General features: G+C 42.0%; 1 protein-coding gene across 1 annotated transcript in view; it reads right to left on the reverse strand.

Annotated features, from left to right (window-relative positions):
- Positions 1 to 25,443, reverse strand: part of ISM1 (isthmin 1) — a 49,375-nt gene that overhangs the window by 12,834 nt on the left and 11,098 nt on the right. The window contains exon 3 of the mRNA XM_008932986.3: positions 4,694 to 4,938. Coding sequence (XP_008931234.2) covers positions 4,694 to 4,938 — 245 coding nt within the window. The remainder of the gene's footprint in view (positions 1 to 4,693; positions 4,939 to 25,443) is intronic.

Raw genomic sequence — 25,443 nt, forward strand, 5'->3', positions numbered from 1 at the left:
ACTTTCAATACCAATTTCTGATAATCTCTCCAGCTTGCCAGAGGACTAGCTAGATCCTGAAGGCTACATCAGTGCTTCCAGTGCTTTGCTACTACCTCAAATTATTAAGCCTTACAGAAATCACAAGAAACAAGCACTACTGGAGCCTTCCAGTTCTCCCTGTGCTAAATTAGAGATGAGACCTACTGGTCAGATACTATTGAGTCTTTTGTGATAATACAAAGAGAGTGTTGCTTTCTAATGCAGTGAAACCACCAGCTTCAAATGACAAATATAAAATGATATTTAAAAAACACATCTAATAAAATGTGTGAAAAGTGACACATTTCACTTAGGTGGAGGTGAGGGAAATGGCCATGGGGAAGAGTTAATTTGAAATCTGCAGTTCTTTTTTAAAAGCAGATCATAAAGCCTTATTTGTAGCTGTGTATGTTCCTAAAGTGGGTGGTTCTGGGTGGATTTTTTTTAAGAGAAGGTAGCAACTGGAGATATTGAAGAGAGAAAATAGGTAACAAATAGATAACAGATAGATAACAAATTGATAATAAACAGATAACAAATAGGTAACAGATAACAAAGCTAACACAGCAACACTGGAGTGGCATGACTAGTGGCTATAGCCACAGGCTTCATGCAAAATTATAAAGATGACACATCACCAAGCAGGCAGCACTAACTTCTGGCTTCAAATCACTCCTATGAATTACTACCAATCCTGTGACTCAAAGCAAGGATAAAAATCCCAACAGATTTAATCATACACTGATTTACTTCAGTTTTCCAGGGCACATAAACATGGTTTTAGACACGAATCCTGTCTGTTTCTGTGCAGGTTTCACTTGGAACTTGTCACCTCATCCAAAATGTTTAACACATCCATCGCAACTGGAGCTCACCCAGCTGTGTTTCAGGTCTATTGGTCATGAGGCTTGACCAAGATCCAAGTTCTCTGAAGAGCATTAATACCAACCAAATGCCCTCATTGCCCAGAGAGGTTGTGGACTCCCCATCCTTGGAGGTGTGACCAGGCTGGAGGGGGCTCTGAATAAACTGATCTAGTGGAAGGTGTCCCTGCCCATGGAAGGGTGGTTGGAACTAGATCTTTAAGGTCCTTTCTAACCCCAAACCATTCCATGGTTCTGTGAGTTTTCCCTTTTCTGCTCATTCATCATGGTGTTGAGCACTGCTAGGGAAGCAGCAAAGCAGTGGGACAACAGAGAGCAGCACACTACCTGCACCTGTTACAGCCCACAGGCCTGGGAAACCAGCAGTAAAAAGAAAAAGAGAGGGACAAGAACAAAAGTTCACTTGCAAGTTGAAACACCTGGCTCCAAAAAGAGGGTCGGCTGCAAAGAGCAGATGTTGCAGAAGGCTGGTTGGAACAGACAAGAGAAACCCATCAGAAATGGAAAATAGGCAGGTTCCTGTACACCTCCCATGTGACATCATTCTGCTACTCAGGGGTAAAAACAGTTCCTTCTCTGAATAATAACCCTGCCCAATTACAAGGTCTGCATAGGCATCCCTTGGCTGGTTCATCAAATGAGTGCAAACCAAGACAAAAGGGATCTTCCACTTGAGAAAGGAGATATGAAGAAAACGCGTAATTACTTTTTGTAATCACATTCTCATCCAGAGGTCTTCCAGGCACTGACAGAGTTGTTAAAATGACAAAAAAGAAGCAAACAAAATACCCCAAACCAAAGAGCCAGGCTTTGCTCAACAGCAGCTACTGCGGTTACTCTCAAACAATCAGTGTGGAAGCAACGCTAAAGCCTAAAATGCCACTTGAAAAGATGGGAGATTTTACAAGGCTAGAACACCACAGAAAGTGTTGTCCTGGTCTTGCATGCAAAGAATCAAGTTGCATTTGAATTACTGCAGCTCTGGCTGTTGTTTCTGAGGGTTTTCTAGTCTGCTGCACTTATATTTGATTATTTATCATCTGATAAATACAGCAGTACCTGGGGCGCATGGTAGCTTTCTGAATTCCTGTGATGGTGTTCTGATATTCACCACTTCTCCCCTGAAAGAAGACACACCAGGGCATCATACAGCAAGTGCCATCTCACAGGAACCAGATAAGGAATGGCCACAAAGACAACTCACTGGAGTACCTTTTCCACCTGCTTTATCGTCTGAATTTTATGTCTCTTCCTTAGATATTTAAAATTTCCAGGTATAATTTCCTTCAAAAAATGTTATTTTTGGTCTAGGAAAGTTTATACCCCAGGAGAAGGGAAAAGAGGCTGTGAGTTTTTAAAAAGAAAATGTGGCAATTGTGCTATCTTAACACATAGGCTTTTTTTTTTCTCCTTTCCAACCTCATGGTCCCAGGAGGACTTTTAAATCAACACCCCCAGGAATGTAACTTCCATAGTCTGAAGCCATTGTGCAAAAAGACAAATGAACATCTATTCTGCTCTCACCTGCCAAACAGCTGATGAGAAATTTGCAAGTCAACAAGTGCCACTATTTCTGTTCAGGTCAATATGGTAAAGAGCAAGAGTTCACTATAACCCTATTTTTCTAAAAGAATAGGCCACCTTTTATGGCCTTTAGGCAAAGAAATAAACTTTCTCTGACTCTGCAAGGAATTAATGGGAGTTTTATTTCCATGAGGCTTGACCTACTGCAGGACTGTCAACCAGGAACTTAAAGAACTTTTGTATATCCCTATTTACACGCCTAAGTAAGTAGAATAAATGCAGAGTAAATATAATGCAGTACTTAGGGAGTCTGTTTCTGAAAGAGCTCATCCTTGTGCACAAGAGCTCTGAGATCAATGTTGCCCAATGTTTTCCAGTTTACAGGACTAGTCTTCCCAATTCTCAGAGTCCAGCAAAACTGCTGACATAGTTGCTGACACATTTCCAAGATCAGGTGGTGGAAAAAGAGGTCATAGCAGCAGCAGTTACTACAAAGACAAGCCAGGGAACTGTTTCCATCTCTTTTATCTATTCCCTGGGTCTAAACATCGTGTGCTGTTACCAATCAGAGAAGGTTTTTGTTTCTTCCTGTTCTTCTCTGTGGTTTACATACTGTTCAAATAATGATGTACATTATTTACCTCATGCCACAATCTGTGGCCCTTATAGATTCCCAACCGTACCTTCCTAAGGCTTTCTGAAAGGGTTTTCCTACCTAGTGTGAGAGATGTATTAAGTCACCACACATTGAACATGTTTCCTACCTTGGCCCCTCAAGTATTAGACTCACACCTGACCCAAATCTGTGAGGCTTCTAAATGCTGCAAGTCATCTGTGGTGAGTGCAATGGAGTGACAACGTGAAGGCAGCTTGTTCCCATCCAATCACAGAATCATGGAATGGTTTGGGTTGGAAGAGACCTTAAGGATCATCTTGTTCCAACCCCTTGACATGGGCAGGGGCACCTCCCACCAGAACAGGTTGCTCAAAGCCCCATCCAAGCTGGCTTTGAACACTTGCAGTGATGGGGCATCCACAGCTTCCCTGGCCAACCTGTGCCAGGGCCTCACCACCCTCACAGTAAAGAAATTCTTCCTAAAACTAAGCTAAACTTACCCTCTGTCAGTTTAAAGCTATTCCCCCTTGTCCTATGACTACATGTCCTTGTAAAAAGTCCCTCTCCAGCTCTCTTGTACCTTTAGGTACCTTTAGGTACTGGAAGAGGCTCTAAGGTCTCCCTTCTCTTCTCTAGGCTCAGCAGCCCCAGCTCTCCCAGCCTGTCCTCACAGGAGAGGTGCTCCAGCCCTCTGAGCATGTTGGCCTCTCACCAGTAGATCTATTACATCTTTACATACATACTTCTTAGACATATCAAAAGCATGGTAATTTTGTGGGCTGGGAGACTATAGGAAGCCAGGAATTAATTTAACCAGAAAACCAGATCTATTAGTGTATTGTTTTTATAAGCACATCTTAGGCAGAACAACATTTGAATTTATTGTTTTGGTTAAAAAGGACTGCTTATTAATGCCAATTTTGCTTTAAGGCTCTGAATTAAAAACAAATCACTCATTTTTTCCTCTTTCCAATCCTTGAAGTTTCAAGATGTAAGTGGCTTGTAAGAGGCTGTTCCAAACCCAAGAACAGTTTGAGGAATAACATATAACAAAGTTTCTTGCACACAACCTTTTTTTTTACTCCAAGCAGCTGCTGCAGAAATTAACTCTAAATCTTGGTTCCATACAGCACTTTTGAGCTGAGACTAAAAGACTTATTCTCTTACAACCTTTGGAGATGATTCCATTTTATAATAGCATACTAAAAGAGGATCTGTTCGCAAACAAATTTTTCAACAGTAAATTGAAGATAGAAATTAAAATACCCATTTATTATCAATGAAGATAATATGCTCCAAAATGGCAATCCCAAAGATGGGCTTAGTATCATCAACAGGTCTGCACTGATCCCCACATTCATGCAATCAACAGTATCCAAGGAGAAATTCAGAAAAAAATTGAAATATGTGCAATTACTTAGAGACAAAAAGTATACAGCAGATATGTTTTATATATATATTATATTTTATATATAATGCTATGCTACGTAATATTAAATTATACTGTATACATTCTCTCTTGGTGCTATTGGTAGAGGCAGATTGTTCTGACTGCATGTCATGGAAGCCAGGCTGAAAGTTGTCTTGGTTTAGTAAAATAACTTTGTGCAAGACACAAAAAAGGTCAGATATTAACATGAATTTGTACCTGAATGTTGGGGTTCTGCCCATTGATGTCTGCTTTTGATAGGTCGGGGAAGTTAGGGAGATCCAGGAGGAAAGATCTGGGTCCATCTCTTTGCAGGGATGTGTGCCCGTTTTCCTGCCGGAATCGCTGTTTAGGGAATGGCCGGTGGGCAGCCTGGAGATCGGGGTATTCCCTGTGGTCCTCGGGGTTCAGGGTGAAGCTGTCTTCAGGAGAATGGTCATCTGCACTCAGTGTGTTCTGGGGAAGAAAAGTAACACATTATAACAACAACTGAGAGAGTGTCAGTCCTGCCAGTGCCCCCATCCATCTGCTGGCTGCAGCCTTGCAGCACCCAGACCCACTGCTCACTACTGGGACAGAAATCTGACCATCTGACACGATATAAAACTGAGTCATCCTTGGAAGTTTAGCTGTTCCAGGTTTCTGAACCATTCCAGCCTTGGTGTGAGCACCCACACGTTGCCACAAACACCAGACTTAACACAAACGTAGAAACGTGAAGCTCTGAAGTGACCCCTGGGAAATCAAACTGTATCCCCTTAAATGAGTCCCTAAAAATGGTGAAAGGTATCCTTCTTATAAATCATTTTGAGTTTGCTTTGTTCCAAAGTGAAGCAAAAACACTGACTGCTCAGTCCGTGTTGAAATTTATGGTATTAAAAGATCTTACCGCTGAGCTGGCAACCTCCCCTTCCCTCCCCTCAGTCTGCAGCAACTTCCATCTCGTCGCCCGTGTTCCTCACCCAATTTCTCTGGTCTTGAACATCTGAACCTTCCTTCCTCTGGGATCTCATTTTCATGTTTGCCTAATGGTGGGATTGAATTTCACCAAGCTGTGGGTCAGCGGTTAATGCTTTTGTCATTGTTGAGCGTACTTTGGTGTTTTGTAGTACATTACAGCAGGCTGCCCCCGCACCAGTAGCACTGCTGCCACTGCCTTTGACCTCACCAAGGAGACACATTTAGTATCAAAACACTGCCTCCCCGGGTTAGGACTGGCCTGGGGACTCGGGGGAAAAAACCAGCAGAGAAGTCCAATGTTCTTATGGCTACAAAAGAAAAGCACGAGGCAGACTCAGCACAGGTTTTGGTTTTGACTCAGCTGAAAAGTTTCAGGCTTGAGGTCTTAGTATGACTGCCTGGGGAGTTTTTATTTTCAGTTCATAAAGAGACAGCAAGCATGGAGAGGGTAAATGTTAAAGACCTATCTTTTAAAACAAGCACAATTAAAGTGGAATGGCCACATGTGGTTCTGGCTCTACTGAAGCATATTTTTGCCAGCATTTCTGGTTAAATGCAATCTCCATCCAGCTCTCCTGGTTCAAATTAAGCCATAGCATACCTTTAGCTAAGCTCTCAGACAGATAACAGCTCCAATGCCTTTTATTTTGTGTTTATTTGCTTAGAAGGTTCTAAATTGACCTTTAAAGAGACTTTACAATATAATCTGTGCACATTACAGGAAAATATTCAGTGAGCTAAATAAACTAAGATTTAAGAGTTAATCTGGGACTAAGTGAGACTGTCTCAAGCAACAACAAAGGTGGTTCTCCTCTCCCCTTCTCGCTGCACTCCATTTGTGGAGTCCAAAAATCAGATTCAGCAGAATTAATGTTGTCTTGGTATTGTCATACCCAAAAGGGTAATTTTATATATCTGTCTACAGCACAGATGCATAAACATTGTTCTGAATCAGTGTAAGTGTACAGTGCTAAAAATGTATGTGCTCGTGACAATCTGCATTATTTGGGGGCTAAAACATAGACCCTTCTCTTTTCTGAACATCAGGAAGGACTTTCAGATGCCTTTGGTGGCTCATCTATTACTCAATATAAAGCAGATCACATGGCAGCGAGCTCTGGGAAACAAAATTCAGGGTCACTAAGACAACTTTAGGTTCCTTACTCATATGTGCTTTAACTTCACAGTTTTCAAATAGAATTTAACCATAAACTTCGTGGTGGCTTCTCAATTATGTCTGACTAACAACAAGGTGTGATTGTGCTGTTATTAAATTACTTCAGTCAGGAACCAAAAAAAATGTGGTACTTAACTACTTTTAGTGGGGTATCATGCCCATAATCTTACCTTTATTAAAAATAAAGTAAGGTTTTATTAAAAAATAATAAAATTCTCACATACAATTTCATACTTCCCCTATTTGCTTGCCACTTGATTCTCCACATTAACATACCATGCCACTAGAGCTGGTTGAAGACTTAAAGACCTATATTTAATTCCCTGATAAGACTCGCTGTGTGATCCTGACAGGTCATGGTCTGTCTGTGCCTCGGTGGGGATAACAGCACTTCCCTTCCTCACTGTGATGTTTGCGGGGAGCTCAGCAACTACAATAATAAGGGCTATATAAAAAGTTTTTAATAGTGTCAGACAGATGGAATATCACATGGAGTTAGTTAGGAAATTGTCATGGTGAAGTAATGACATCAGGCTGATCGGGCCCACTACCAAGCTGCTTGGGGCAGGGACTGTCATTAATTAAAGCCTGAACGAGATGGGGTTTAATGCTAAAAAAAAAATAGAGGGAGGACAAGATAACTGCTCTATTCCAAAGGCTGCTACAGGGAAGGGAGGATGGACCACTCTGCTTGCTCAGGGTGGTCCATCAAAGACCCTAGTTGATCGTTGGGTGCACATTTCTAACGTCAGCGACAGACGAGCTCCAGAGCAGCCTTTGAGAAGGACATGGAGCTTGGCTTTAAGAGAAGGGCTGACTAATGCCTGGTAGGAATGACACAGGTTAACCAGTGTGTGCTCTGCCTAAAGGCATTGTTATCTCTTGCAGTCCCTTTTGCACTAGGACAAGCCCAAGCTATTCCTCCTTGGGGCTCCTGTGTCGTATTGCAACAAAGGCAAAGAGGAATGCTCAATATGTGTGATCATTCCAGTTATCTGCTCATAGTACCAGGAGCAAAAGGCCATTTCTAAAATGAGAGAGACTGCCCATTTTTTAGGTAGATACTTCTTGGTGTAGTGTCTAAGCTGATTTGCAGTAATACTAGAAATGTATATTTCTGGTGAAAAGATAAAAGTGAGCTTGAACTGCATGTGAAGAGAAGAATATGCTCACTCTGTTCTACTGCATTAGCTCAGCAAAGGCTCTTCTAAGACCCATCTAGCAGGAAAAAGTGTGTCCTTACTGCAGTGCCGGCATCCTTTCTGAAGAAAACAGGGGTTGTGTTCCAAAGCTAATAGATGAAATTTAATTTAGGTTTTTGGTTTTTAAGGGGAATATTCTTCTCTTCTTATTTCTACGTTATTTCCAATGTTTATATTTCACACTATTTATTTTTAGGTGTACACCATTTGTATTCCTGATGCTTTTTGGAAAGTAGGGTTGCTTGCCTTCCTTTAAAAGCTATGTCACTTCATTCTGAACTACTGACTCAGTTTCTTTGAAGTTATGACATTTCTAATTCAGGCATATTGGTTTCTTACTCAAATGATGCATCTGCTCTAAATATTTTAAGATAAAACACTTTCTTTCCTTCATTTAACAGGATTATTCACAACTTCTAAACTTTCCATTAAGATGATTTTAAGAGGTTACTCATGCTGGCTGTCAGCTACAGTTCTGCAGCCCCATGGGATCAGACAATTATAGAGGTTCCTAATACAAAAACAGCTTAGGATTTTTGAATGTTCCAAGTGTGGACAGTATATAAGGGCAGGAACATATTATCCATAGTTGTTTGACAAGGCAATGAATTAAATCCTTCAGAGAAAATCTGCCATACTCTTTGTGTTACAGAATAACACACCTTGCAACACCCATCACTGAAAAAGGGAGGGCAATAGGTCAGTGCATATCAGTGCCTTTGTGTCTATCTACAAACCATGGAAGAAGAGCAATTCACAGGGATTTTGTGAGGATAATTTTACATGTTGGTGATCCAGGAGGGACTTGCACCATGGCATCCACCACTGGCATCATGGTTTAAGGCACCAAGAGACAATGCAGGAGAAATGTTCTGCCTGATACTGCAGTTTAACTCTTCAGTAATCAAATGGGTATTTTAACTCCCCCCTTGGCCTTCACATTTTGTTTCTCCCTCTGTCATGATAGACATGAGCTGCAGGGAACTGTACTCTTCTCTTCCCCGCAGAGAAACTAAGCCGAAATGGGAACTTGTAAAAATACCAAACTAGGGGGAAAGGGAATTTTTCTGCAATTTTAGCAAGCAAGGAATTCTTTCTTCCTTATTTTAATCCCATCTCCAGTTCTGGAAAAACAACTGAGACAGAGAATAAGCAAGAAATGACTGTAGCTACAGAAAATATTCTGAAGCAGCTGCTCTTTCTCTGTCCTTCATATTTGTTACCTTCCTTCATTCTCTCCCCACTTGCCAAACTAAGGGCGCATTTGCAAGTACTACTAATTATGGAGTTGAAAGAATTTGGGAAAACTGATGCAACTTATATGCTAACAGCTCCCAGACAGCAAGGGAATCTATTACTAAATCCCTGCTGCAGCTACATTGCTTTTTTTATTTCTTGTATACTCCTTTGAAATATCTTGTAAAATGATCTTGACAAGAGGTTTTGAACTGAAACCCGACGGTCTGCCAGTGCACTTTCATGATGCACCTGTACAGCATCTTCAACCACCAGCAACAAGGAACATTTATTTATTAGGAAACTTCACAGACGCTATAAAAGATTATATTGCTATGAGAGACAAAATGAGGCCTGGGGCCTTCACAGAAAACCATTACAGCCATTAGGACTGGTTTCATTTCCCACCTGCCTAAACAGATTGTTTTCATTTTGAAGGCTGTCGTGTGTTTCCAGGTTAGTGCTAAATGATCACTTTAAAATTAACCAGCCTGGGGAGGCCGAGTAACACACTGGGACACTACACGAGACTTCCACCTCCACAGATCCAGGATCTGTAATGAACTTGGGTGATCTAATTCCTGGCTTGTTTTTTTTTTTTTTTTTTTTTTTTTGGTTTATCATGAGTATAAATAGCACAGGACCTACCAGGATGAGGTATGAGGAGAGTGTTAGAGGAGCAGGCAGTGATGTTAAAAGCTGAGAAGAATTATCAGAGATACACAGAGAAAGATTTCTCTTATGATTAATACCACATACAGTCCAGGCAGTCAGACAGAACTCAGACCAGAGGGGTGTCACATCAAGCACACAGCTAAGACAATCTCATTTTTCCTTAAAATGTGCTTGCCCCTCACTCATATAAGGCAATGAAGTGAAAGGCCTTATTTATCTTTAGAGAACTGCATAGACTAATTGTTTCAATAATTAATAGCACATTTTAGATAATCACTGTTCATAAATAATTTAAACCAGACTACACTGGCTTGCATGCACACAATTGCTTTCACTAAGGGCTCCAAAACAGAGCATCTGCTTTAAACATTGTGCAAATAGAAGATGAATTACTGGTTACAGTTGGTAGTAGTAGTAATACTAATACTAATACTAATAATACTAATACTACTAATAATAATGATAATGTTCTGTTAATCATGGTCTAGTTTTGAACAATTCTCTATTTAGTCCAGCAAAATCTGTAAAATGACAGTGTATCCAGTTTAAACTTGCAGTATATCTGCCTTTGTGAGTAATTGGCCATGGAAAGACCAAGGCCAGTCATCCCAGAGCACACTGCTATGAGACACATTAGCTTTGGTGGCTCTTGAAGTGATTTTGTTTCTGAGGAGAACAGGATGGAGTCATAAATACTGCTGCACTTAAGACAGCAGAAATTCAGGGTAGACACGTTGATCTGCAGTCACTGTTGGAGCAGCAGTCCACAGTGAGGCAGATAGGGGCTTGGGATGCCCCAGGACACACCCAGTCCACCACAGCTGGTTTTCTGCCATATGATCAAATAGCTCTCAGGAGCTGCATCCAGCAGAACTAGAATCTCAAAGCATCTGGGTACATTTATGGCAGAATCACAGCTTTTGAATTTTAGGGGTTTCACACTAAAAACTTCCAGCCCTCATAGCTACACAGAAAATCCTGAGCACTGGATGTGCAGCCAGGATGTGTGTTACGACTGCGGAGGCTGTAGTGTTGAAGCCCCCTCTCATCCAAGGTCTAGGAATTCCCAGGCAGCTCTTCTGAGGCATGTGGTCAACACTAAGTCAGGACCCTCCATGGTGGAAGAAAAGGCTTGAATTGCCTTGTTGAACCTTCTGAACTGATCCATCCCAAGTGCCACACCATTCCTCCCCCACTGAGCCTGCTTACTGACTTGCAGTCCCCAAGCTTTGGTCCATCCCTCATTCAGACTCTGCTTGGGAGTTCCTCTCACCAAGCTCCCTGTCTCCTCCACACCGCTAATAAACAGCGGGTCCACATCTGAACTGCTCTGGCAGACCATATTTTTTCCTCCAAGCTTAAGGAGAAAACCAACCATAGTATACTCAGATCTGGCAACCTTTTGCTACATGTTGTGGACACACATTTCACATCACAGCTCTTTTTTATGCTCTGTTGTTTGCTTGTATTTCATGTTTTCATTCAGCTGGAAAATACAAACAGTATGGTTCAGCTTGGAGGTGAAGAACTGCCAGTTTGTATAAACACTTTGATAATAGAGACTTGGTGGTGATTACAGCTCAATGTCTGCTGGAAAAAACAGAGGCCCTTTAGTAAATTTTTAATGTAGTACACACTGGTGCTTTGTTCTTCAGCAGATACTCAGCCATCCAGGGGACAGCCAAGCACACAGAATTAAATTGTGTAGGGCTTTGACAGATGTTCAGTGCCAAGTTTTGCTTGTAGTTAACAGATATTTTCAGTTGCCTTAGCTGGTGGTAAACATTTAGTTGTTCTTCACAACTCTGAAGATCTTCCCTGTAATCACTGCCTGGCCTGAGCTCTCCACACCGGACACATTGATTTAGGGCTGAACAGGCAAATGTACAACTGAAGAGTAGCTCAACTATTCCACTCCAATAGCCTGTGGTGCCAAAATGCAAATTCTTTGAAAGTTCTAATTCTTTTTAGGCTTTATTAAACACTTGCATAAAATCAATAGTATAATAAAGCTTTAAGTAGAATGCGTTTATACCCTGGTTGAATTTAATTGAACTAGTCTAATCTCACCCATCATTTGAAATCTGTATAATAATTTACACATCAAGTTCCAACAGAATGGCAAAATCTGCCATAAGCTGCAATTAAAACTGCAAAGGAAATCCAGAATACTAATACTTTTTGTACACAACTCTTTGGTCAGGCTTTGCAGGCCAGCACACACCTTGTCAGTGTAAATGAAAGAGAACAAACATACATCTGAAATTATTTTCCTGGGTTTTAAATGATGTTCTTTTGCAAGTTTTTTCACTAAATCACTATGGCTAGGATTTCACTAGGTGAACCAGCTTTAATAAACGAAGTTTTCATCTCTCCCTAGCTGAAACAGTAACCTTACTTGAAGCCTTTTCCATTTCCAAAGTTGCCTTCAGCTTGTTAGTTTCCAAGAAACAGCTATTCCCAGCCTCCGTGTCTCCCTCTCATATGCCACTGAATATCCACCCTATGCTTTCAAAAGTGTCTGTGACTCTGGCTGTGTTAACTGGCAGATGTTTTTAGAGACTAGAAAGTGTTTAGTCCCTGTGGACTAAGAGTTACATGATGACTTCATCACATAAGCAAAAGCTAATAACGGGAAAGCAAGAAAGCAGACAAGTGTTATATTCCAAAAACACGATGTTTCCTGTGCTTCTGGCAGTTACTTCTGTGCCTGAAAAAAGGCAAATCCCTTGAGTCTTGATGCTCAAAACACCCCCCCCCTCGAATTGCTGCAAGATAATTTACTCAACGCTCCCTTAGCTGCCTTCCCCACCAATACACACTTTCCTTGGGATGGAAAGTGAGAGGGTGAAGGCAGAGGAAAGGCAGTGTTCGTTTACCTTCAATATTTGTGCTCCAACTCCGTGCCTCACAACACTCACTGCACCCAGGAGTTTGCAGCTAAACAGCAGCAGAAATCTGACCGGCAGCCTCAGGACTGCTCACCTCTGCTCCTGCAGTGAAATATTCTTTCAAGTGTACAGTTTTACCCTCTCCATTTAAATAGAAAACTTTGGAGAGTGATACATGAGCAACTGGAAGTCATTAAGCATAAATGGCATCTGCACACGCAGTGCAATACTTGCCTTGGTTTTGTATCAAGCCACTGGCAGTGGACATTGTGCCCTCTCTCTACATCTCCCTGAACTGCCCGAGTGACACACCAGGAAACCAGAGGAAGCAGATACACAGGAGAAAGGCCTCCCTCCAGTGACATGATGGGGAAGAAGAGCAAGTGATTAGACAGGCAGCACACCGTGGCAAGACAATGTGAAGACCCTTCTCTGTCTAGGAGGGGAGAAAGGATTTGCCCTGGAGAGAAGCATGGGCTTTCTGTATTATGAATTCTATGCATGTATATATAAATTTTCTTAGAACAGTAAGGGAGAGGGCTATTTCCTAGAGCTGATTAAAGAAGCATGACTCGATTTTCAATTTCAAACGACTCGGGGGGCATTCCAATCGACTGCAGACAGGAAATGAATACCATACATGCACTGAACAAGGCAGATGCTTTTGAATCTGACACTTACGTGAAATGAAAATATCTTCATTTCTGTCTCCCCTCCGCCCCATGATCACTAGTTAGTTCTGAGCTATTTTTAGGATAAATGGTTTTATTTTTCAAACTTGTTATAATCTTAGCATGTGCCTGAAGCCACCCAGACGCCACTGACAATAAACTGCATGGAGCAGGCCAAATGCATCTTTAGATTAGTCCCAGCAGCCTGACACAGCAGCAAGGTAGGGGAGGAAAGATAAGCAGTTCAGGTTTGAGATATCCTCACCTCCTCTGGTGAGGCACAGAGATGGTGAACGTGCCAGATCCCAGGGAGGGAGAACAGCTCTGTACAAAGAGAGATCCCAAAGCACATACAGCAGAAGCACTGCAGAGCAGGTTGGAAGAGCAATTCCTTTTAGGCTGTGACACGGAACTCACTTCCAGCTATTCAGCTCTGATAGAGAGATAAATACGTATATTTTCTCCTCATACAGCTCTTACAAGCAACTGCAATAATTGTCATGGGAGTATTATGGTGTTTATAACCTGACTACAATGTAATTGTGGTTCCTTTCATCAATGGCAGCAGTGCATATCAGGGAATTGGTATATGCAGCTCTTTTTTCCCACTTAGTCCATGTGTGTGCAAACACATGATTTCAGCTGCATACTCATCTTGTATTTTATTGTGGGAATACTTAAATAGGATAAAGAAAAACAAATCAGAGAGGTGGTATTAATCTGGCCCTTACTCTGATGTTATGCAGATAATTAGTTCATTTTATCTTGGTGTTAAGACAGACAGAGTCTAAGAACATGAAAAAATGATCCTCTTAGGAGACAGACAGGAGAAGAAGAAAGAGGGATGGGTAGGTGAGAAAGGCAGCTCTGATCTACATTATTCGCAAAGCCATGAATGCCAGATCAAAGAAGAGCAGGAATCAAATTCACTGCCACTGAAGGATTTCAGCAGCTTTTTCAGAGCTATTGATCTCTCAAGGGCAAACCCTTTTAAACACTAGGTGATGCCTCTGACTAGCCAGAACTCCCACCTTATACCGGCTGAGCCTTACGTGGTTTGCTTTCATCAGCTGGGGAAAGCAGAAACAGCTCAGACACTGCTGTATCTGGGTTCGATGAAGGAGACATAGAGCAGAGCACACAAATAGTACGTGTGTGTTTTCTGCACCAGATGTTCCCTTTCTAATGGCCATCATGGTAGATGTTAACTAAGAAAACAATTCCTCACTGACGAGCTCTGCCTTTGGTGACCAAAACTACCGTGGCTGAGGACAGAACACTGTCACCTTGGTGAGAGCTCTGGGCAGGGTCTGTTTGCTCAGTGCTGACTTACTGATAAAGTGACCTCATGTTTTGTGGGGGATGAAGGTGGGATAAGACATCTAAGGAGCCAGTGCAGCTCAGCTGGCAAGCAGTGACTCGTTCATGAGTTTGGACTCACAGGTCTAACTTGAACACCCAGAAGGCACACGATCCAACCCTAAATCAAGTACTGCATTGTCAAATGAACTACAGATTGGCTTCCCCCCTACACCCCTTCCCTTCCTTAGGTCAGGTGTCTTTGGAGTCTGGTAGACAAGATTCCAGGTGGTTTTGCCTTGTTGGGACACTTCAGGATCATGCCTTAAGCAAGAGCCACTGGAATTGGGTGCAGTAAAGCAATTTCACCTGATGCATCCCTGGATGATTTCCTGAGTGCTGCCTCTGGGCTTCTGATATGGGTCCCCTTGCAGCAGGCTTGTTGTTGCTGCCATCACTGCATCCCTGGGAACACTTCACTCATCCTGCCTTCCATATCTGCTACACTACACACGTGGCTGCAACAGCACATGATGGGTTATTCTGCCCTTTCCAAGCTCTGCTCACAATGCAAAGCCTACCTGCTCCCACCAGCACTCAGAGCAATTTGGTACCTTAAACATTTTCAGGAAGTGAATGAGCATTTTCCTCCTGCATGTTTGGGTCGGGAGCTAGTGCTGCTACCATTTAAATGCATATCAGAAGCTCCAGGACTCTATCAGGCTAAACAGCTCATTTGAAACCTTTGGCACTGTTGTTCTGGCACGCCTGAAGACCCAGGCACAGTGTGGCTGCCCTAGGTCCCTTTTGAGGTATATATTCAAAATGTTAGACGTATGCATATCCACCCCTCTATTCTTTCCTAATAAAAGCTTGGACTCTAAAGCACAAGGTGAGGAATAGATACTCCACTGGCCAGCTGCAGCAAGCCTTTCATAAAGAACACAACAATCAACCCCTATAATGGAAAACGATACTCCAGAAGCTCTGTCCTGACAAACATCTGTTTTCCTATTGTAGGAAGGAATAAGAACATAGGAAAAGTTAAATGCTGAATGCCTAAACAGACTGAATTAAGAAGAGATGGTAGGAGTAATGATGGATGAATTGTAAACCACCTGCAAATGCTAGAATTGCCGCACTCTTCTGCAGACCATTATATGCAGTCTATACTGCAAACCTCCAATAGACAAGCACTGTGCTCTATAAAAATCATGATGAATGCAGGCTTGTTTTTATATTATAGAGGTCCTAATCCTCCTCCTCCTCTGTCTTTGCTCTATTGTTACAACATCAAAGACCAACTGCTGGCCGAGATACAGTCAATATGAAAAGGGCGACCAGCAAATTTACTGCTTGACTTCATTCCCTTTAAATGGAATAGGCACCATGGCCCTTTTTCAAAGTCCAATCGCAGACATATATCTTTTTTATTGGACATCATGTACAATAAAGTGAAGCTGTAACTTGGAAAAAAAAATAGAACACCTTCAAAAAATCCCATGAGGTGAACATTCCTTTATAAAAATATCACTGTGGTTACATGTTTAGAAAAACCCCGGGCACTCCTCAGGGCAAAAGGCATGGGCTGGCTAGGTTATAGTTTAGCTAAGATGCAGACCCATGCCTAATACTGAGCTGGTTTCAAAAAAACCCAAACCCAACCAACTAATAAAAAGTGATATATTTAATTCAGAATGCCAGTGTCATTCAAATAAACTGAAATGGCAGCATTCATGTCACAAGAATCGTTAACTGCTTTGTTACAGCCTGCTCTGTGCAGTGAACCTTTACAGACTTCTTCAGTCCAGAGAATCTTAAAATCAGCAGCACAAAATGCCAATATACACATGGCATCTTAAAAATTCCAGTCTGATTACTGAAGTAATCAGAGATGCTCTCAGAAATGAGAGCTGTAGCTGTAGACATTAAAGTCAGGGACAGTTTTATTGCTGTTGTATTGCTAAATAGAGGCTAAATAATTTCTGACTATGAAATTAAATAGTGTATAAGCAACTCAAATAATGTAGGTGGTGAGTATAGTGTAGCATTACAGAATCCACATTAAGTAGCTATGGTTTTTATTTTTTTATGTTTGTTTTAAACTACTTAAACTATTAATCCTTTTTGTTTCTTTGGGTAACTTGTGCAAACAGACATTAGTAAATATCTGGTTACTAATGTTATATCTAGACCAATCCCATACAGATTTTAGAATCCTGCACTAATGTATGTACGTGGTAGGTAAAACCAGGCAAATTTATGTTTTGTTACACCCATAGTAAACTTCAGCAGCTGGTTCCAGTGGAGTAATTATGGTTTCCTCACGGCAAACACTACTGCTGCTGGGTTACTTCTAAGACAATAAAGATACCAAAGCTGTGTAACTAATTTTTGAAGCACTAGCTTAAAAAAGATAGCCATCCTATCATTAGGTCCTCTTCACTGCTCTGTCTGTTACAATATGCTCTGTCTTCAGTCACCTCCTCTTTCCATCACGTCCTACAGCAAAGCTCGTCTGGTGCAAGAGCCTCACCTCCTACTCAGCATTCCTGGCACATAGGAAAAAAAGTGTTTCAATGACAATATTCAGTTGTTCAATAACTGAGTGCCCAACTCAATGGGAATGCAAAGGCAGGATGCCTAAAGGAAGCTTTGTGGAAGGTAAACCTGGTCCATGGACAACATGGACTCAGTAGCTGCTCCCTAGAAAGGGAGGAACCCACTTTTGGGGCACACTATTTGGGTGGTTTTTATAGATACTTACACCATACTAAATGGTTTGAGTACTCAAGTACTGATCCCAACAGCCATGCAGGCAAAGACTAAATGTTAAACTCCCAAGGAAGAGCAACTATTGTGGAATAAACAGGTCAGGATTTTTTAGTGGGTATGAAACTAACACTGAAACATAACAGATGGGAATTAATTCATGCAGTTGGAAGAAAGCCGCACGCCAAAGCCCAGCTTGCCTTTAGGCATGGGGGTCCCCTGTAGTATGTGCGTATCAGTTCTGTAGAAAAACTTAGCTGTGAAAGATTCATAATCAAGAGGATCTTGGGTATGCAGCCAGCACAAGGCACTGATTTTGTGGAAGTCAGTGGAGCAAGGTCAATTTAAACTCTCTGAGATCACAGGTCTAGCGCAGCAGCGTAACAGTCAAGGGATGTTTGACCTTCTCCTTTCAACATACACTAACTCCACCAAGAGTGCTGAGAGAAAGATTTCACCTCTGATTTTCCTCTCTCATCTTCAGGAACACCTCCATAACATTAAAAGCTTGGAGGCGAACAACTCCAGGCCCGCTTTCATCTTGCTGACTGCTAGAAGAGAGGAATAAAAAAGATATGACCCACAGCCATGAGTTCTCCAAGCACTGAAAAACAAGGACAAAAGGATAAAGGAACTGCTTACCAGTACCGCCCACACCAGCTCCTCTAACCAAGCATTACAGTGCCACACAACCGACCGCTGTGGTGAGCCATCCCTTATTACAATAATAAGTTACATTTTACTTTGTTTTCTTTCTTTTTCTGGTATTTCAAATCAAAAGTACATGGAAATACCAACACTGGAAATGTTCTGCTCTTGCTGATGTATCAATGAGCTCACTACGCTACTTCTTGGAAATGTTATTCATCTCTACTATGAATTTAGCCTGGCATTTACTGTCTTCAAAACTTGTAAAATAGGCACAATGGTCTTAAAGTGCAACATTAATAACCACTGCATCATTTAATGCTTCCTTCTGCCTCTTACTAAAGCACTTTGTATTTTTCTCTTTAAAGTTACACTCCATTATTCACTTGTGACAGTGCCTACAGCCTCCATTCAGGCTGGAGACCCTTTTTACACTACACATCGTTCACAAGCTACACCACAAGGCTGGAATCTCAACCTCAATAAGCCAGGGTTGAGATTTTAAAAATAAAATAAGAAAAAGACCCACTCCCACTGAAAAATAACACTTTTAAAAAGTCATCCTTTATGAAGAACATTATTCAGTCAATCCAAAGAGCTGTTAATTAGTGTAGTCTTAAAGCAGATAGCAAGTTAAGAATCGTAACAAAAGGGCAAAACAACCACTAACCAACACGTTGAACAGAAAAAAAATTACCCAGCACAACTGGGTAATACCACATTTGCAAGGAGGACTGGCAAAAACACACAGAAGAGCACAAAGCAACCAACTTTGACAGCTAAACCTGCCAAGTCTAGTCTATCACTATACTTTCAGGATGCAAGCACAAAGAAAAACTAAATTGCTTCAATTTTTGAGGTTTATGCTTGAGTAAGGAAACAATTGTCTGCATATATATTAGAAGTATGAGTGCATTTCAAGATTTTAAAAGTGGCACAGAAAAATGTTAGCACAAGAAAAGCATGGCAAAATAACTTCCTACCCGTTACTTGCATTCTGTGCACCTTTACATAACGAAAGAAAACAAATGAGAAATCCTAAAGCATGAATATTTACAAATCTGTGCATCTTAAAAAAAGAGGCTTTCAAACTGATTTTTCCTTCCCACCGGAATACATGCCAATGACTCGGTTTTCCGAAGTCATGTCTATCTCTGTCCCATATGATTTTAGAAAGCTTTTCAAACATGCCTAGCGTATGTATTAAGTGGCAGGCAAAGCCTGCATCATCTGCATCATTATCAATACCACTGACTTCTGCACTTCACTTCCTGTGAAGTCTTCAGATGTGTGACACAACGCAGCCGGGGTTCTCACCTAATCAATCATTCTTTCACCGTTCCTTGTTTTCTTTGAAGATCTTTTCCACCGTCTTGGGACAGTTCAGCATTGATTACTAATACACAGGTGTCGTAGATATGAGTAGAGACAAAAGAACAATGCTGAATTCAAACCATGGTTCCCGATTTATATTCAACACAACCTGGATTGGTTAAACAGATGTCTCCCCAGCAAAGGAATTCCACAGCAGGGCAAGGTGTGGAAAAGCTTAGTATGCTGAACCTTTAAGTACTGGGGCTCAGTTACCTATTAGCAGGTCATAAGGTGTATGTTAAAAATCATGAGGGAGTACACAGTGACCAGCACCAGACAGCACAAAGATGATGAAATTGTTGGGGTCATAAAAACAAACAGCAGAGCTTCAGCTCTAGGCTTCCTGTTTTCTGTGGACAGCTGGAATCAGGAAAGGAAAGATCTGGGAAATTTGACTGAACCTAAGGGTTGACAACCAAAGCTGGAGGAGATTGTGCCAATTACGTAAGAGCAAAGGGTCAGCAGCAGCGTGGTTGTATCACTGTTATAGCTGTGATGGACCAACGGTGTCATTCTGTGGAGAATAAACTTCCCTACACAATCAACAAAGACCACAAAATAAAAGCTACTCCAGAACTAGTGCTGACTGTCCCAGTTAGATGAACCAATGTGGAAAGTACCAACCCAGCTCCATCCAGGACCTCTCTGTACCCATGCCTGGGCTCTCTACTCTCATTGTCATCAAGGGTGATCCTTACAGCTTTCCTGGGTTACTTTCCCAGGGACCAGTCTCAAACCCAGCACTCCTTGCATTGCCATAAGTCAGCCCTCTGGCCACCATAGGGCTCAGAATCCCTGTTAGCAGGCTTCCCTTTAACCACTCCCTTCACACACAGGTAAGGATGGACTGAGAAGAGAAAGGCAAAAGGATGAATGTCTCTGGGACCTCTCCTTGTAGTAGTCACTGTGGTTTGTGGCTGGCTCGAGGCCCATGGGAATGGACATGAGAACACCATGATGGCCCAGAATTTAGAATTTAGAACAACGCCCACTCTGCTTTTTTTCACACAAATAGCCCAATACTATAAAGGGAAATGATCCTAAATCTTGCTCAAATCATAAAATCTGTATACTCCTCTTCAGTATAAAGCACTGGGAAAAATCTTCTGAGCTATAGTTACAGAGACAAAATTGAGAGGCACCCTGTGATTTAATGCCAGGTATTTATCAGTGGTGACCCAAGATGAACAGTACAGTAGCTGTTAGCTGTTGAGCTGAAGAGATGCTCAGCAAAATATGCCTCATCCAAACATCTTGGTCAAATTTAATGCAGGAAGTTCCTTTTGTACCTGCCTAACATTGCTCCTTGCAGCCATAACTAAATACAATATACTTGGATCTCTGTTCTGAATTATTGCAGTAGTCTAAGATACTAGAAAGCTCGTCAGATCCTACCCTGAAGGTGTGGTAGCCCTTTTCCACCAAAGATACTTTAGTTTGCTAGGAAATTAATTAAAGTGATAGGTATGAAGTTTAATTAATACTTTCTGGAGTTTTCCTGGAGCTAAGCTGGAAAGGTGAAAGAATCTCTCCTGGGAGCAATGGATGCCAGAAAATGGTGCTCTGCTCAGTGCAGCAACCTCAGTCCTTCATCCTTGTTTCCCATTTTATCCTTTGCTTCCATGCATGCAGCAGCAGCACACGTAAGCTAATGACTCTTCCCTCCCCCTCGATCCTGGAACAAGCCACAGCCCACTAGCAAAACCACTAAAGAGCACACATAATTCTCTCCCTTGGGAGATGAGAGAATGAACTGCACATGGTCTAAGTCATTCCTAAAGCTTAGTGCACAACTGGAGGAACATATGCCAAAGGGTGAGCTTTAGCTAAGAGCCTGCACAGCAAAGCCTGCTGAGACCAGGCAGGTTTTACTGTCCCTGCCAAAAAGCACGGAACAGGATCTTCTGCGATGAGAAACCACCTCACCAAAAGAGATTTTGGTTTGCAGAGGATCAGTCTGCCTCATTCACAAGCCACCTGCTCTGAAAGTTATTCATATGAACTGCTCTTAAGGCAGAGAAGGATTTAGTGTTCATATTAAACACACGATGTACATCCACTTACTGGCATCTCACATAGGCTAAGGCCAGTCTGGAAAACGGGAATGCAGAACGTGGAGTCGACAGTTTTTCAAGGACGACTTAGACGATCGGTTCCTATTAGAACTAACCAAATGTAAAGCTCCAGAGCTCAAATAAGCTTTAAAAAAACTCAGTCTAAAACTCTCCCAAAGAAAACAGCTTGAGTCCTACTTAACCGAGGAAGCCAGAAAGCTGAAATATGCCACTGTATCTGACTGGAGATCATTTTGCAAATTGCCTGAGTGTAGAACAAGGCAAGAACGCACAGGCCCTGAAAAGAGTGAAGTGCACCCCAACAAAGGCAGCAGACAGCACACACCATTGCTGAGCCTCTCATGGCGTTGAGCTGTGGACCTTCAGAGAAAATTTAAGAGCTCAGCTCCGTAAAGGGCTCCTCACGAGCCTTGGAGAGCGACTCCTGTGCAACCATTTGTAAGCAGCAGAATGCGTTTCTCCTGGTAGGGCTCAGGGAACGTTTCTGACACGCTGTAATTGCTAACATGCTCATTGAGGAGGGGGGCAAGGACAGGAGAAGGGCAATTAAAGGGAAAAATCTGTTTTCAGCACTGTGCTCCTTTTCGAATTATGTTCTCTTACATGGCTCCAGTTTTAAGCACAATTACCGAGCTTCAGGCTAATGTAATACTGCTGCAAGGACCGCAGTGGAGAGTCTGACTTCATGTGCTATGGCATATATTGTTGGTGGCTCTGTTACTGCATTTTACAAGGTCATTTTTCTTGGTGTGGGAACACTGTTTTTCTTGGTGTGCAAGGCCTGCTATGGAAAAATTAGAAGTGAGGGGAATAAACTTCTCGATGAAATATTTTCTCTCAGAATGAAAGGACAGATTTTAGAGCATCGTAAAGTATTACAAATGTCTTCCAAAATTTATGTTCAAGTCTTCCCTTCATTTTAGAACTATGTAAAAAGACAAAAACATACCAAAGCAGCATTTTTCCATCTCGTAATACAACTTCACTTGCTCTTCTTCAGAAGCAAAAGTTTGTACTTCCTTAATTCACAAACATACTCCACAACAGATTCTGGATGCTAATTAAATTAGACCTAGAAATCTCACCAGAAAAAAACCAAAATCTCCTCCCTCTCCAAATCTCCTTTTTTCTTCTTTTTTTCCTTTGGAAGAGACGGAAGAAAGGGAATAAAATCTGATTGAGAAACACAAAGTTGATTCCCTCTCATAACTCAAGACTGTGAGATATTTTACAACTCCAATCTGGATTTCCCATCTTGTGTTAGTTTACACTACCACAACCCAATTCTAACAGCAGGCCCAGCAACCATTTCTGCAGCGGTGAACTGAGGGAGTCTGTGCCTGTATCTCACCCATTCCAAAGAGGACCAGAGGAGTACATTAGGATTTTCTCCTCAGCGTTGCTCCATTGCAACAAGACACAGTGACACAAGACAATCCCAGACATCTGGGATCTCTGGAGACACACACAGAGCGGGGAAGGGCACCAAAAGGAAAAATCAGAGGGAGGAAGAAACGATTTGTTTAATTTTAGGATTGAAGGGATTTTTTTTCTGTATTTCTTTCTTCTATCAGTCTAATTAATTGCAGGGGTCAACGCAATTGAAAGACCAAAAGAAATCAAAACCTATCCTCCAAAATCCTTCCTTCATTTGAAGGACCAAGGGATGGGAGAAACAGCAGCTCTTCCTCCCTTAATGAATCAGACTTCAAAATGCTTACAGGTCTATATTTTAAACTATTTAAATCTTCATCAATATTTTAAGATTACTAAGGATTCCTCCGGAATCTGTTTTATGTAAAAACGACCCAATTCTGACCACTTCATTTGTGCAAATTGACTGCCTAAGCCCCCCAAAATACCATGTATTGATAATTGAGGGGCTTTTGATACAAATTTGCCATGTCAAAAGACATCTATAAACAGTTGCTGCAAAGATTACTCTTTCATGAGAAGTGACCTAATCACTTCTTCCGATCTTTTCTCTCCCAGACCTACTAAGACAGAAAAAACCTGAGAGATTTCTAAGTGCTTTTGTCGACAAGTCTGGGGTTGTGCAGTTTTGTTTTCCACACTGATTCTCTAGCTTGGAGTGCAGGGCACTAGGATTTTGCGTTTCACTTCAGCATGTGCCACAATACAGCCCCAAATCCCACCAAAATCAGGAGATCCCAGTGCAAACTTGCCATCGAGATCTATATTATGATGCTGTGAATGGAAGTATCTGCCTGTCAGAGTGCAACTTCCTAAAGCAGGTTACAAGATTTTCCAGCTAGTAATAGAATCCATGGAAGTCACGAAACCAAAAAAATTGATAGGCTTCCATCTGTTTAACCGATTGCTCTAATCAATATCCTTTCCCCCCGTAATGTCTTGTACAGACACACTCTCTCAAATGCATAACTGCAGAATCAATTCAGTTGGGAAGTATATAAAAATTTCAATTCTACAAATGGCAAAACACAATGAAAATATGAACTGTTAAAGCTATCACGAGGCTTAAAGGCACAGAGTTGATTAAAGTAATCTGTAAAAAAAAATCACTGGACAGAAAAAATTCTTGAAGTCAATAATTAACAGATATTCATGAGACAACCGACTACAATGACAATAATCCAGGATAATTATCTGAGGATGACTTTCCTCTTGGTTCACCCTAACCTTACAACAGTGCTCTAAATGGAGCTCCTTGGGGAAATGGCATCACCCGGAGTTCCCACCTGCCCAGATGTTTCCCTCATTATGTTACAAGCCTGTAAAGAAAAGGCAAATTCAGGGTTATTCTAATGATAGCAAACACCTCATAAAAAACCTCTCCAAATTTACTTTTCCAAGGAACATCATGTCAAAAGGCATTTTGAGTGCCCATGAGGAAAGAAAGCATCATTTATAAAACATTATGACCAAAAATCTTGCAGATATTAAAAAAAAAAATCTTGGAATGTCGAGTTGGTGATAAAACTGCAGCTCAAAAGAGAGACAGGTGGGGCCTTACTCAAAGTGCTGAGCACTCCCAAGCAGGACTCCCACCAAGTCCAGCAGGAGGTATTCTGAGTTAAGAAGAACTGACTCCGGTTTGTGACTGGGATGCTGAGTCTGCAGATCTGGGTTCCCTCCTGCAGCTGGTGGGTTCACTTTGTGCAAACAGAGTGACCAGTACAGCCTGGTCTCTCCTTAATTCTCCTTGTGCCTTATGGAAATGTGCCCTGCTGGGACCATGATTATTTCCAGGATGATAGAGCAGTTTATGGTGATAATAATTATACATTTTCTGTCAACTTGGTGGTTGAGTTTTCTTTAACACTTGGATGCAGGGGAAAAAAAGTTGGTCAGGGCCCATGCAGCTGACGGGAGATTTACAAGCTTTGCCTGGGGAGGTTGATGATTCTATGGCTTTGATCACTGTCTCCTACCATTACAAATGAATGGCAACGTGTGATACTGAATAAAAAAGTATCACCTGCGAAAATAAGGAAACAGAATAAAAAAAGTCCTTTACCTCTGCTGGACATAATACACCGTCAGGTTGCATGGGATCAGAAGACTGGAATGGACTGGCTAGGTCACAAGCACCTATGACCCCAAGTTTCTCAGCTATTTCAGGACTAAATGTCAACCCGTCTCTTGATGCTTTCCAAGGGAAGCCACACGATTTCTTCTGGTATTTCCCATCACCACACACTTGTGTGTTCCCCTCTCGCTCTGGGGAATGCTGTGCCCTCACAAAGAGGTGCCCTGGGTGGGATATGTCTCCATCCCTCACTTGCCCCAGAAGCGCTCCCCAAGTGTCGTCGTCCCTGCAACCCACCTGCGACACAGCGGTGACACGCGTAGGAGCCGCCCCGACGCCTCTAGCGCGGCGTCGAACTGCGGCTCGGGGAGCTTTGCCCTCGACAGTGTAAAGGCAAGGAGGGCAGAGGACACTCAGGGAAAGCCCTGGGGCGGGGGAACACCGGGGGTCGGGACAGCGCGGCTGGAGGGGGCAGGAG

The sequence above is a fragment of the Manacus vitellinus genome, unplaced genomic scaffold (genome assembly GCF_001715985.3).
Source record: "Manacus vitellinus isolate BGI_N305 unplaced genomic scaffold, ASM171598v3 scaffold_38_pilon, whole genome shotgun sequence".
Lineage (NCBI taxonomy): Eukaryota > Metazoa > Chordata > Aves > Passeriformes > Pipridae > Manacus > Manacus vitellinus.